Source organism: Colias croceus, chromosome 24, assembly GCF_905220415.1.
Source record: "Colias croceus chromosome 24, ilColCroc2.1".
Lineage (NCBI taxonomy): Eukaryota > Metazoa > Arthropoda > Insecta > Lepidoptera > Pieridae > Colias > Colias croceus.
Window position 1 is genome coordinate 3,538,509 of NC_059560.1, and position 14,206 is coordinate 3,552,714.

Sequence of the window (14,206 nt, forward strand, 5' to 3'; positions counted from 1 at the left end):
CTCTAGACTCTACACATCATAACTCTACAAGCCCTAACTTAACAAACGCATTATGCGTTGTTAAAATATGTGTCTTTTGCGAACTTCAGATGGAGTAAAGTGAAAATTTTATCTGTGGGTTATAATATTTTGTTTTTTTTTTTTAATTGTAGATAGGGAAGCGCTTGACTACAACTCACCTGATGGAAAGCTAAGATGTGATCTAAAATGGTACCTACGCGCTTCCCTAATAGGTAACGGTGCACTCTTCGCAATAAACAATAGTATATCTTTCACAAGATTCTACACACTAGCTATATTACTAAGTAGGTACCTACTAATACTTATTTAGTGGTCTAGCGAACAACTTTGCACTGTAACTTTATGTTGATGTAACTGGTAGTAAAAGTATGTAGGTATATTGACAAAAACGTTTCAGTAGATTTGAAGTAGTAGTTAGAATCTAACAAATAGCTTTGTAGCTAAGCTTTATTATTTGTTAGGTGCCTACTTGTTTAATTAGTGTCAACTTGTTTTGATTTTCTAGTGACTATGCAGTGTATTTGCTATTGCAGTCTTCGATTGCCTTGTAGAGGTACTAAATATAAATAATAAAATAAATGACGATCTTGCTAACGAACATTAAACTAGTAAACTTGTTTTGGCATACATCAAATTGAGCGAACGCTCTATCTAACCCCACTATGGCAAATTATTTAAGTGTAAACCGGCGTAGATTCTTTCGTTGTTCTTAGAGCGTTCCAAAATACTCTATGCAATATTCTAATACTGAACAACTCTGAATACGAGTTTTCGTTTACACTTAAAGATCACGAAATAATGTTCTTGCTCTAGCTCTATGTTCGTTTGATGTAAAATGCACCTTTAGGTTAAAAAGTTTGCTGAATGTCAATTAAATAAAAACTTTTATAGAAGAACTTTATGGCCATAGATTTCTTTAGTGAGTTATGGCCATATTCCACGAATCTGGCCAAGTGTATGTTAGGATAGTGTAAAAATAAAACGCAATATTCATTTAAAATAATTGTATTAGACTACACAAGTACAAATTTCAATTTACAAGTAGGTATATATTTACAGTTTCGGTTAACATTTCAAAAGCCAAGTTATTTTGTACTAAATATATACTCTATATAATAATACAGATTAACTATAGTTATATTTATTTTATACATAGGATATGTTTATTTATAATATGGGGATAACTGTGGGAAAAACATTTATTCTAAGTTTATTGAAATCTGTAGATAATTTTGATAATACATAATTGACCATAGAATATAAACAACTATACTAAATAATTCCCTCATACATTGTTTAAAATGACATAAACAAAATATATTTACATTAATCCTTAACTAATATTTACAAACAATTTACAATTAATAATATTGCGTAGGTAAATCAAAATGTCGATTCTAAATAGCAGTTTTAAATTAATTTAAATATAGCATTACAGATGGCCATTATAACAAACATATATTTAACACAAAAAAGAGCGTGTGTGGCGAACACACGTGTCAGAAGTGAAACTCCTTTGGAAATATTCAAAGATACCAAAATCGTAGCTTTACTCCATGACGGTAAGCCACGACGCGACCTTAAAATTTTACTCTCAACGCGCCTAAAGAAGTTTCACTTCAAAAAAATAGCAAAAATATCGCATCATAGAGCAGTCTCAAACCACAGTATATTAAATATCAGTAGCGCAATCGACATGTTTTTGTCTAATGTTGTCCACTAGTCTGCGTGCTAGGTGACGGCGACCCCTGTACGGGGGGTTGCATAGTCAAGTGCGACATCATGGGGGGTAGGGGTCTGCCCATGAGAGGGTGGGGGAAGTACTGCTGCAGGGGGTGCGGGTACATGTGGTGAGGATGGCGGGAAAACTGCGCCATCTTGAGTTTTTCTATTTCCGCCTCTTGGACGCGCTTCGCTTTCGCCCGGCGGTTTTGGAACCAGATCTTAACCTGTGAAATAAATAAATAATTAGTATTATACTGTAACATTTTATATCCTCATTTTTACATACTTTATTGTAGGTATTCATTAGTTATTCTATTTTATTATGTTATATTTATTATTCTATTTGTTTATCTGTATAATTTATCCAAAAATATCTATGTTTTTAAAGAGCTGCAATAATTTTAATGATATACTTTATGCTTGATTGAGTTACAAATTTTTTACAAGATTTGCCGTAAATAAATGTATATCCATTTAATAGAGAGATAAATTTTGTTTTTAAAAACAATTTACTAAAAAGCTAAAACTTAAATTAGATTACCATAGCAATTTTTTATTGGAATTTAGCATTCAAATCTATTAATTAAAAATGCTATGTCTCGTCGTTTCAAACATAGTTTGGACATGAGAGTATCACAATGATATAGGGTTGCTTTCGTTTTATTTGTAATAGGTGCATATTAATTAATCTCAAAACTTGTCAATGTGTATTAGTTATGTATGGAAAAAATGGGGACATTTCGTAAACTAGCTCTTTTGTCGGGAATAAAACGCAGAACTAAAAACTTACTTCTCAGTAAAAATTACGAAATCCGTTAGTAATATCTATGAGTATAAATTACCTGTGTTTCAGATAGTCCCAGCGAAGAAGAGAACTCTGCCCTCTCAGCGATGCTCAAATACTGTTTATCAACGAATTTGCTCTCCAACGCGCGTAGTTGCTGTGCAGTGAAGGGGGTTCGCGGCTTGCGATTCGGCTTGTGTTTGCGCAGGTTGCACTTTAGCTTTGGGGGTTCACCGTTGTGATCTGTAAAGAGGTTATACGTTAGATAATGTTATAATTAGCTACTATATTCGAGTAGGGGTTGGTTGTAGTATGGTGGTAGCGAGTTGATTGGGTAGGGGTTTTTGGCACGTATATAGTGTTATATTTAAGAGGTTATTGGTAGTAGGTAGGAATAACCGTTCTGACTCTGTAAATAATATGTTATACGTTAGATGGTTATAATAGGCAAACAGTTATGATAGTGTAATAGAACAGGTACGGGTTTCAGTGTGTAACTTAGGGGTTAGAACACTTTAGTGTGTTACGGATAGCAAATTAAGTTAGTAATATTTCTGATAATAGTTATTAATTATTATGTATAAATAACAATTGATGTCATAAAACCAATAAAGTTGATTATTATGAATATGTTTTTATTAATCAAGTGCATATTATAAATAACAATTAGAGACTATTTATTTGTATTTTTCATATAAAATATCGATTAAAATAAAGACAAACTTATCGCAATTAAACCCATTATGCAGTAAATGCATTGATTTAGGTTCAATTGAATGTTAACAAGATATTGGAATCTTATAAATATTTATATAAGAAATACTATGAACAGTAATTGCGTTTGCATAATTACCGTTATGTTAATATTGATTAATGGAACCGTAATTTAGTAGAAATAGAACGATTTATCTTCTATCTTCTATTATGGGAATTATTAATGTTTACGCAGTTAGTGTAAACGAAATTGCAACAATAATAATATTAGAATCAATACATTTTTGACATAAACCTACACTATTGATCTAGAGCCAAAAAATATCGTAGATATTATATTATTTTTTACCTAAGGCACAGAATACATAATAGTAGCTAAACGCTACAGAACGGACACTCTCCGCCTCCCGCCAAAATTAAACACTTACCTCACCCCGCACGATCAGACATGTTATGGTACCCATTTCCCCGCAAGGACGATACCAACGACGTCTTTAGACGAAACCAAGGACGAAACGCAACGAAGATTGACAACATTAATCAAATTGACTTAAATCAATTTTATTATTTTGGATTTGTGATTATCGTTTTTCGTAGAAAATGGTTAGATATTGTGCTGTTTACGGATGTATTTCATCAGAAAAACGCGAATTTTTTTTTACGCTAGTCACAAATGTGCCAACCATAAAGAGTTTACACACACATTTGCAGTCTCTACAGTGTGACTGTCAAAACTATAATTTTGTATGGAGTGTCCGGGGTGTGCCTAAGGTATAATAACTGTTTGACAGTCATCAGTTTTATTTGCAAAAATGTAATGAATGTAAACATTACACTTTTTCAAATAAAACTCCATATTAATTACTCCAATAACTGAAGTTTATACAATTTCAAAGATTAAATGGCTGCCGATAAACCCATTTATTTGAAAAACAAAGGTTTTTATTCGTTACATTATACCGTTTTTTTATAGTTGGCTCCTGCACTATAGATAAGATACACGCACGTTCAGCTAGTGTGGAATGACCTTTAGGTAATGTGATAACACTAATTTATTTGTTACTTAATTCTTGGCAATAAACTTTATTTATGGTGACTTTTTAGTTGCAGAGAAAGTCAATTTGTTTATGGTGCTTTCAACTCTGTTAGGTACAAAGCCCAAAGAGAATACAAATACTATGACGAATTGGGAGATTGTCGAAAGCGCGGGAAACTTCGAACGAGGCGGGAGCGTGTTTTTAAATTTTAATATTAATTTAAAGTTAATTTATGATCAGAGGAGTATTTTGTTGTAAATATTATAGTATTTAGTGTAAATAGTCATAATTTTATATATTATTGGTAAGTTTTATATTAATTATTAGTAGATGTAAATTGTATATTGGAATTGGGTGCCCTTCATAGAAATCTATGAAGGATCCTCCTGATCCTTTAAATGAGGGATCAGGTCTAGGACCTGGTCCCTCTGTCGCGAGCTATGTAACACTCTATAGCAATGATGACAATTTTGATAAAGATCTTCTTGAGTGGGAACAAGAAGGTAATAGAAAAAGGAAGCGCGGGAAAATTTTAAATACAAATAGCCTAGACAATTCAGAGAGTGGTCGCCAAAGTGTCAACTCTAATACAAACTCTGTATCGGTTAAGGAAAATATTTCAGTAAGTTTGCAATCTAATTCTTTAATCAGAAATTTATACACTGAACAGGATGCTTTCCCATTTATTGTTCATGTCCAAAGAATAGAAACATCTCCTGGTGATGGTTCCAGTTTACATCCTATAACATTTGGAAATTTTTTGAAAAATAATTGTTTTAAAAATATTGTAGCAGGCAGTGTCAAAAGAATAGGCAGAAATAGATGTGTTGTCGCTTTTTCAACTGCACAAGATGCAAATTCATTCATAAATAATAAATCCTTAGAGACATTTAATTTACGAGCAAAAATCCCAAGTTTTCATGTTTCTAGGATAGGGTTAGTAAGAGGCATTCCATCAGAATGGTCTCCTGAAGAAATTAAAGATAATATAGTTGTTCCTAATGGATGTGGCTCTATAATTAAAGTTCGCAGAATCAATTATAAAGTTATTGTTGATGGTGCAGTCACATGGAAGCCTTCACAGTCGGTTATATTAACTTTTGATGGGCAAACACTACCATCTAGAATATTCATATGCTATAATTCCTTACCTGTGGAGCTATATATATTTCCAACCATTCAATGTTATAATTGCTGTAGGTATGGTCACACAAAATCAATTTGTAGATCCAAGCCCCGTTGCTACAAATGTGGGCAGGATCATAGTGGTGAAACTTGCTCTGTTGAAGAGGATGGTGCATCGTGTATAATGTGCTCTGGTTTTCATTTTGCAAATAATAAAAACTGTCCTGAATATAATCGCCAAAAACAAATTAAACATACTATGGCTCAAAAGAACTTGTCATATGGAGAGGCACTGAAATTACACCCACAATCAAAAAAACCTTATGCTGAAGTGCTCACCACTTCAACATTGCAAGTCTCACCAAAACATCCATTACAGAATGCTAATTTAAATAACTCTTATAAAAAGACTGTTTTTAAAAAACAACGCTCTCCACCTAAAAGTAGTCAAGGCTATGATAGAGCTGCTCATGAGGCTTTGCTTAAAGAGTGCCAAATGCCTACACCTGAAAATGGTTGTGCATACAAATCTCAGTCTAGTGATACACAAAATTGTGAATTAATGGAAATTATAGTTGCATTAATAAATTTATTAAAACAGAGTAAAACATTAAGACCGTCCAACGTTGCTTTACTTAATAAAATGATTAGTAACACAATTCATAACAATGGCTTCGAACATAATACACTGGAATTGCAGGAGCATTCTTCCTAAAAAATCAGAGTTGTTCCATATCATTAATAAATATAATCCAATAGTAATCTCACTAAACGAGACTTGGTTAAAACCATATTTAAATTTTCGTATCCCTGGTTACATTTGTTTGAGGGATGATAGAACTGACGGATACGGCGGTGTTGCTATTTTAGTTAAAAATACTCTAACTTTTAAAAAACTGCAATTTTTTCAACAGATCGACAAAAGTTACAATATTGTCGGAATAACTCTTAATACGATTTCCATTGTCTCCATTTATATTCCTAAGTTCTCGAATTTAATTAAGCATGATCTACAACGTATTTTTTCCGCACTCGAAGAACCCTATATTGTTTTAGGTGATTTTAATTGCCATCACCAATCTTGGGGATGTAGCTTATCGAATTCAAATGGAGTGCAACTATTAGATTTGATTGATTATAACAATTTATGTATCATAAATACGGGAGAGCCGACACGGCGCACTCACGTGAACGAGAACTCGAGTGCAATAGACCTCACGATTTGTACATCTGATGTTGCTTCATGTTCATCTTGGAACCCCTTGCCCTATACATTTGGTAGTGATCACTTTCCTATTTTAATTAATTTGCCGTTTAAAAATAATCAAAATTATAAACAAAGATCACGTTTTAAGTATAGACTGCAAAATGTTGATTGGTTCAAATACAAAAATACTATAGAAAATGAAATTATGAAACTTCCTGATGTAAATAAGAGTAATGAAATGGAATGCGCGGAAGCCCTGACAAAAACGATTTTACAAGTTGCTGATGAGTTATTTCCTGTTAAATCTACTGCAAACACATACATATCTTCACCACCTTGGTGGGATAAGGAGTGTACAGAAGCGATAAAGAAAAGAAAACTGGAAGAAAGAAGATATGCTGAGAATATGTCTATGGAGAATTATAACAATCTGATTACTACAATAAAGATAACTCGATCACTCCTTAAAAGAAAAAAGCAAGAAGGATGGAAATCTTTTTGCACGTCCATTTCACCGAATACTTGTCCCTCTGAGGTGTGGAAAAGTTTGAAACGCTTCAGGTCAGCATTTGCGGAACAACCATACAAATTTCCAGAGTCATTAGCCCATGATTTTATGCAAAATATAGCTCCCAATATAGTTCCAGAGAATAATGTATTACCTGCTGTGACTTCTGTTTCAGTTGATCACAACTATTTTCGAATTAATTCATTTTTTTCTTTATATGAATTAAAGGGAGTACTGTCTTATGTAAAGGATTCCACTCCCGGTCTAGACGGTATACCTTACTCTTTCTTAAAAAACCTTGGAGATACTGCTTTACAATACTATCTTGACATAATAAATAATATAATGATGTCTGGAAACATTCCAGCCGAGTGGAAGACTCAAGAAATTATACCTATACTCAAACCAAAAAGACCATCTGACGAGTACACATCCTATAGGCCGATAGCTTTATCAGCGTTTTATTGAAGGTAGCAGAACATTTGGTGAAAAATCGCTTAGAATGGCATATGGAACATCACGATTACTTATCAAACAGTCAGTTTGGATTTAGAAAAGCAAGAAGTACAATGGACAGCATTGGCATTCTCACAACAGACATACGTTTAGCCTTTTCAGATAGCAATTACTTAGTAGCTTCTTTCCTTGACATTTCATCTGCCTATGATAATGTAGTTATGTCTATTCTCAATCAAAAGCTTTATAAATTAAATGTTCCTTGTATACTTATCAATTTCATAATAAGCTCATTAGTGGACAGAACTATATGTTTACATTTAAATGAATCAAAACATACTTCACGTAAGGTCCACAAAGGACTTCCACAAGGTTCTGTGCTTAGTCCTCTGCTGTATAACATCTATACTTACGATTTGGAAGGTTCGTTGAATGATACTATAAAAATTTTGCAATATGCCGATGATATTGTTATGTATAGTGTAAATAATAGTTTAGAAGAAGCATGTAATTGTTTGAATAGTAATCTAAACATGCTTTCTATATGGCTTAAGGATAATGGTCTTGACTTGTCAGTGGAGAAAAGCTCCGTTGTAGTCTTTTCTCGAAAGAAGTTATTACCTGAAGTAAATGTTAATTATAACGGTAGTATTTTGCCTGTTAAGAATGAAGCAAAATTTTTAGGAATAACTTTAGATAGCAAATTAACAGGAATACCTCACATTGATTATGTATCAGCTAAGTGTGAGCGCATTTTAAATATATTAAGGTGTCTATCTGGAGTGTGGTGGGGAGCCCACCCCTTTTGTCTCAAATTAATTTACAATGCTCTAATTAGAAGTAGTTTGGATTACGGAATGTTTATGTTGGAAGGTGGTAACGTTAATGCTTTTAGAAAACTTGACAAAATCCAAGCGAAGGCCATTAGAATAGTTTCTGGAGCTATGAAATCTAGTCCCATTAACGCACTTCAAGTTGAGTGCTGTGACGCTCCACTATATCTTAGACGACAGTTTTTATCGGACAGATTTCTCTTCCGAGCGTTGCAATTTTCTAACCATCCCTTATTCCATAAATTGAAGAACTTAAATGAATATATATTAACATCTGCGTATTGGCGCTCTAAAAAAGTTCCGTGTCTGATTGAAAGTTTCCGTAGAGTCACATCCATTACAACTGGTATACATCGATCTCCACGCTTATCATTGTTCGAATACAATTATGATACTTTGCTAACATGCCCTGACATTAAATACAATATTGGAATCATCAAGAATGATCCTCTAGCCAATCAAAATTTTAATACAGAAGTAAATAAGGAATGGAAAGATTGGAACTTAATTTTCACTGATGCATCTAAGACGTCTCTATCTGGGTGCACTGGTATAGGCGTTTACCATAAACAATATAAAATATTTCAAAAAATAAAATTACCACCACAATCATCAGTTTTTACCGGTGAATGTTTGGGCATCTTGAAAGCAGTTGATTATATCTTATTAGCGAAATTACCACGAACTGTTATTTTTACTGATTCCAAAAGTTCTTTACAAAGTCTTGAAAAATATCCATTTAATAATAAACCATTTTATCCTATTATTTTTGAAATAAGAAGTAAATTAACACAATGTAGAAATAAAAATTTTACAATAGTTTTTGCGTGGATACCCAGCCATACCGGTGTAAAAGGAAATGAAAAGGCAGACGCCTTAGCAAAAGATGCTATAGATAGTGGTGATAAATTTCCATACATCAATTATTGTTATGATCTTAGTAACCTTCCTAAAGTTTACCTCCACAACACCTGGACTAAACTTTGGGAAAGTAGCGGCATGCAAAAGGGAAAACATTTCTATTCCCTTCAACCACGGATTCCATTGAAGCCTTGGTTTAATAAAATCAAGGGAAGTAAATTAACTACAAGTATTTTCATCCGTATGCGACTTGGACATGTATGTACTCCTTATCATCTTACTAAAATTGGTGTATTAAATAATGAAATGTGTGAGTGTACTCTAGATGTGGGCAATCTGAATCACATATTTTTTGCTTGTCCACTCTATGACCATTCGTTTTTATATTTAACTCTTGAATCATATGGTGTACCCTTTCCTATTTCTATTAATTGTCTCCTACTCAATCCTACGAAATATTTTGAAGCCATTGCCAATTTTATTTCTCGAAACAATATAAAACTGTAAATATAACTAACTATATATATAATTCTAACTAACTATATATATAATCCTTTTTTATAGAAGTTGTACTAGTTTTTGATTTCCTATAATTTTTTATTTACATAATATGTAGATTAATGTTGTGAATATCTGTGTGTAAATGTTGTATACTTGGTTGTATAATATTATATTGCTGCTTCTCTGATTATACGCGTGCGTAAGTCTGTAAATATATATATAGAAATTTATGTTTCCCAAATGTTTCCCTACCTTTTAAAACTTGACACTGGCAAATAGTTCAGTCTTATTGCCATATAGAGACGAAAAAAAAAAAAAATACTATGACAAAACCTAACCATATATAAAAAAAAATATGATAATTTGTCCAATTTTGCGTAATTCCAACTTATACCACAAGCATAATGTGTACATGAAAATGCAATTAAACAATAAAATAATATCAAAGAAAATAATTATTTAGTTCAAAATTATTATTCCATACGTCATAGGCAGACTTATTTTAAAACTATAACCGAAAAAAAAAACGAAAACAATAAAATATCCACTTGTTACGATCAACAATAAATTTGTCTCATAACAAAAACAACAAAAACTTAATTACAAATTATTGCAGAAGTTACAATCGAGTTTCAAGCCACTGGAGCATAGACACTAACAATTTGATAACAGATAAACAAATAAAAACAATAATTTATTACCATAGACAACACCGTCACATTTCATTAATTCTCTGTGGGATAGGTCATCTTTTATTGGGCAAAATTATAATCTATACCTAATTTAATATTACAAAGCTGAAGAGTTTGTTTGTTTGAACGCTAATCTCAGGAACTACTGGTTCAATTTGAAAAATTCTTTCGGTGTTGGATAGCCCATTTATCGAGGAAGGCTATAGGCATATCTCGCTAAGACCAACAGGAGCGGAGCACTGCGGGTAAAACCGCGAAGCACAGCTAGTAGATAAAAAGAGTTGCGTATGAACTGTTATACATACTATAAACGTTATGTAGTTATATATTATATTATTATCTGTGGCATGAATTAACGTACCGAGGTAGATTATAGCTCTATATTCTTAATAATATGGTCCGGGAAAAGTTGTTTCTAATGCTAGGTTATTATTTGTGAAAAGGTGTTTATTTCTAGTTCTATAATATTATATTCTACTAGTGGTCCGCCCCGGCTTCGCCTGTGGTACATACTTATTTCGCAATAAAAAGTAGCCTATGTCCTTTCTCGGGTATCAAAATACCAAATTTCATGCAAATTGGTTTAGTAGTTTAGGCGTGATTGAGTAACAGACAGACAGACAGAGTTACTTTCGCATTTATAATATTAGTATGGATTAGTAGATTATCAGGTACCTAATTTAGATCACATTGATTGTCATTGTTTTCATTTTCTTGTCTAAGAAATATTACGACATTGTTACAATCTTGTATAAAAATTGTCGCCTCAAAAGTAGAATGGTTTGCTAATTAGGTTCTTGGAGATCCTGGGTTTGATTCCCAGTTTATAAATATATCGATCACTACTAAAACATCTGGGAACATCAAATGTTTGAACAAAATGCACTAATTTTAATAATAGAAATAATTGTTTACTCACATAAACAGAAATGTAATTGTTTCCAAGATTATGCCAGTTTTATTACAAGCACTATCAGCTCATTAGCTGCTCGTAATTAATATTTTAAATAAAACTTAGTGCTATATAAATAATTTGATAAATGCATGGAAATCCGTTAATAATCTGATAACGTTAATTGTTATTATTGTAGCTATTTTTATAACTATTAAGGAAAATGTCCCATTCACGTTGCAGCATTTTTTTTTTCTGTGAATGGGCGTAGAATGTTTTAATAACTTTTTCATATGCTGCCTTAAAGTACCTGATACTTAGATCTTTCTTATAGCATTCAAAATTCAAATGCTTTAATAAACTAAATTTATCAGTACACATCGAATTATAAACTATTTGTTTGTGATGTTCTTCATTTTTGTATTCCTTATCTTCAGTATCAAAACTCTTAAACTATATTGTGGTCTATGTTACGCTATTACAAAACAAACAAAACACAATTATTTACATGAAAAATATTACAACTGTCACGGAGTTAACAATTTCAACATATTAATCCCGTTGTCAAACACGACTCGTTTAATAGCTAATGCGCCACAAAAAAGAAAAAAAAATTAAATTATGTGACAGCCGAAAAAAAGTCGAAAGTGTATTAATGGCATGTTTCGACGTCAAAGCTGCCGGCGACGTAGACTGAAATAAATATAAGGCTAGATCAGCACTTGTGACACGGTTTAGTTGCGACGATTAGTCGCGGTATTTGTGTCTGGCACCAATATACGTGATAACAAAGCTATTTTAACTATTCGAAGTAATTTGTAGGCAGTATTAAGTAAATATCTTTATTGGCCGTTCAGAACAGGAAAACATACTATAAATTAACTGATAGGGTAATAAAAATATCATTTCACCGAGAATACTACAGAATGACACTTAAATACAGCTAATAATTACTACATTCCTCAATTTCGAAACTATTTTAGATTGGATAAAGTGGTATCGCATTGATAATGCAAAACGGGAACATTGACATTCTTAATTAATGAAATCTAAATTTATTGTTCCCAAGATACAAATAGAGACACTTAATTAAGATAAAATGCTGTATAAATTTAGTAATATTTGAATTTCCAAACCATTCGTGGCGCTTGTCGTTCGTGCACAAAAGATCTTACACGTTAATTTACTTGCCTTTAAAAATATGCGTACGGTAGCTGTCTGCTTCGATTCTCTTGTTAATTGTCTAAAGATATCGAATGCAGATGTTTAGCATCTGAATTATTTACATGTTGTGACATTTCAAGCGTTGAAAGAAATACGACACGTTTTAAAGTACGCTACAATTGAATTTAAATCGAAACCATAAATTAGTAACAGGGCAATAATTTAAAAACGCAGTTTAGTTTCAAATTTCGAATTTAATCGCATGTTTCGCGGGAAAGCTTGAATTCAAAATTCGAACTATTTCCGAGTCGAGATTCTGAAGACTTAAATTATGTAGCTGTCACAGATAATAAATGGCACAAGGCTATTTAGGCGAATCAATGACATTGTCAAGACGGCGACATTGCGTCTATATTTTTACGATTTCCCCGATTAAATGAATACATTATACCAACAATGTAAATCAATTACTTTCAACATTTAGTCTATCGATCGCACTTAATTGTAGGTATGTTTAACTAAAATCTAAATTAACTTCAAATTGTCAGAACCAAACAAATTTACCAACCAGAAGGCATCAATAAGAAACCCAAAAAATACAATACCTCCACTCCAAAACTCTACTTTTTTAAAGTCGGTTGAAAATTTATCATTAGTTAAAATTTCTATTTTTCTGCTGACGGTACCAAATCGGGCTAAAAAGACAGTTGATATATTAATGAGCATATTTGCTTTTTGTGTGAGCAGTACCATTTATCGTGCGAAGCGTGGTATGTCATTCATTCCAATATTTTAAACGATCGCTTTTCTTCGTTTTGTTAAATCCTCAGTGGGAAATAAGATGTTAAATGTATCTTCTTGGGTTAAGTATTTATTAATTATACACCGCTTGAATGTTTTAAACTATTCTGTACAGACATGTTAAATATTCTCTGGCATTTAGCAAGTTAAAAGCGAAAATTATTTTACAATTGGAAGCAATAAATTCTTATCTCCAGCGAACATCATCTTCATTGCGTAAATAAATAATATGTAAAGAACGCTTACAAAATAAAAGCCTGTACAAATAATATTTATTCCAAACGGTAAGTTCCAAATTAATCTTTTTATATACCGGAAGATTATAAGATACGAAGATAAATCTAGTAAACACAAAGAACTATAATAGAACTATTAACAAGTCTTCCCGGATTCCTTACGACCCACAACATTTATCTAACGATCAAACGAAGTGTCTCTGAAGCCATTCATCAGCCGACTCAATCGCTTTAAAATATGGGCCATACAAAACTCGGAACTTAGCTATTTAACCCCATTAAGAAACGTTCTATTTTTGAACTATGCTTCTATATTCAAATTTTCAATTCCATTATTCCATTTGTGAAGCATAGATGTAGATTCGTTTTTTCTTTTTAAATTTAATCTATGATTGCTCAAGTACCTCGTTTTTAAACGTTGACAACAAAAAAATTTATTATGATAAATAAAAAGCATGTTCATATCAGTAGAAATACAGCAATCAACATTATTAAAATACGTTAATTAACGTTATAAATATAAATAGATTAATTATGAAGTTATTCTATTATCTGTGCTCACAGTAATGAGTTGTTTTATTACGCGATTATATTGTTTTGACTATTATAATGATTTATTTTAATGTTTAATATAACAAGAGTTTTGCCA

At 32.1% G+C, this 14,206-nt stretch overlaps 1 protein-coding gene across 1 annotated transcript in view; it reads right to left on the reverse strand.

Annotated features, from left to right (window-relative positions):
• Positions 1-1,099: 1,099 nt before the first annotated feature.
• Positions 1,100-14,206, reverse strand: part of LOC123702928 (muscle segmentation homeobox-like) — a 31,905-nt gene continuing 18,798 nt past the window's right edge. Inside the window, exons 2-3 of the mRNA XM_045650784.1 lie at positions 2,589-2,773; positions 1,100-1,970 (exon numbers count right to left, since the gene is read on the reverse strand). Of these exons, the coding sequence (XP_045506740.1) occupies positions 1,728-1,970; positions 2,589-2,773 (428 nt within the window). The 3' untranslated portion in view covers positions 1,100-1,727. The remainder of the gene's footprint in view (positions 1,971-2,588; positions 2,774-14,206) is intronic.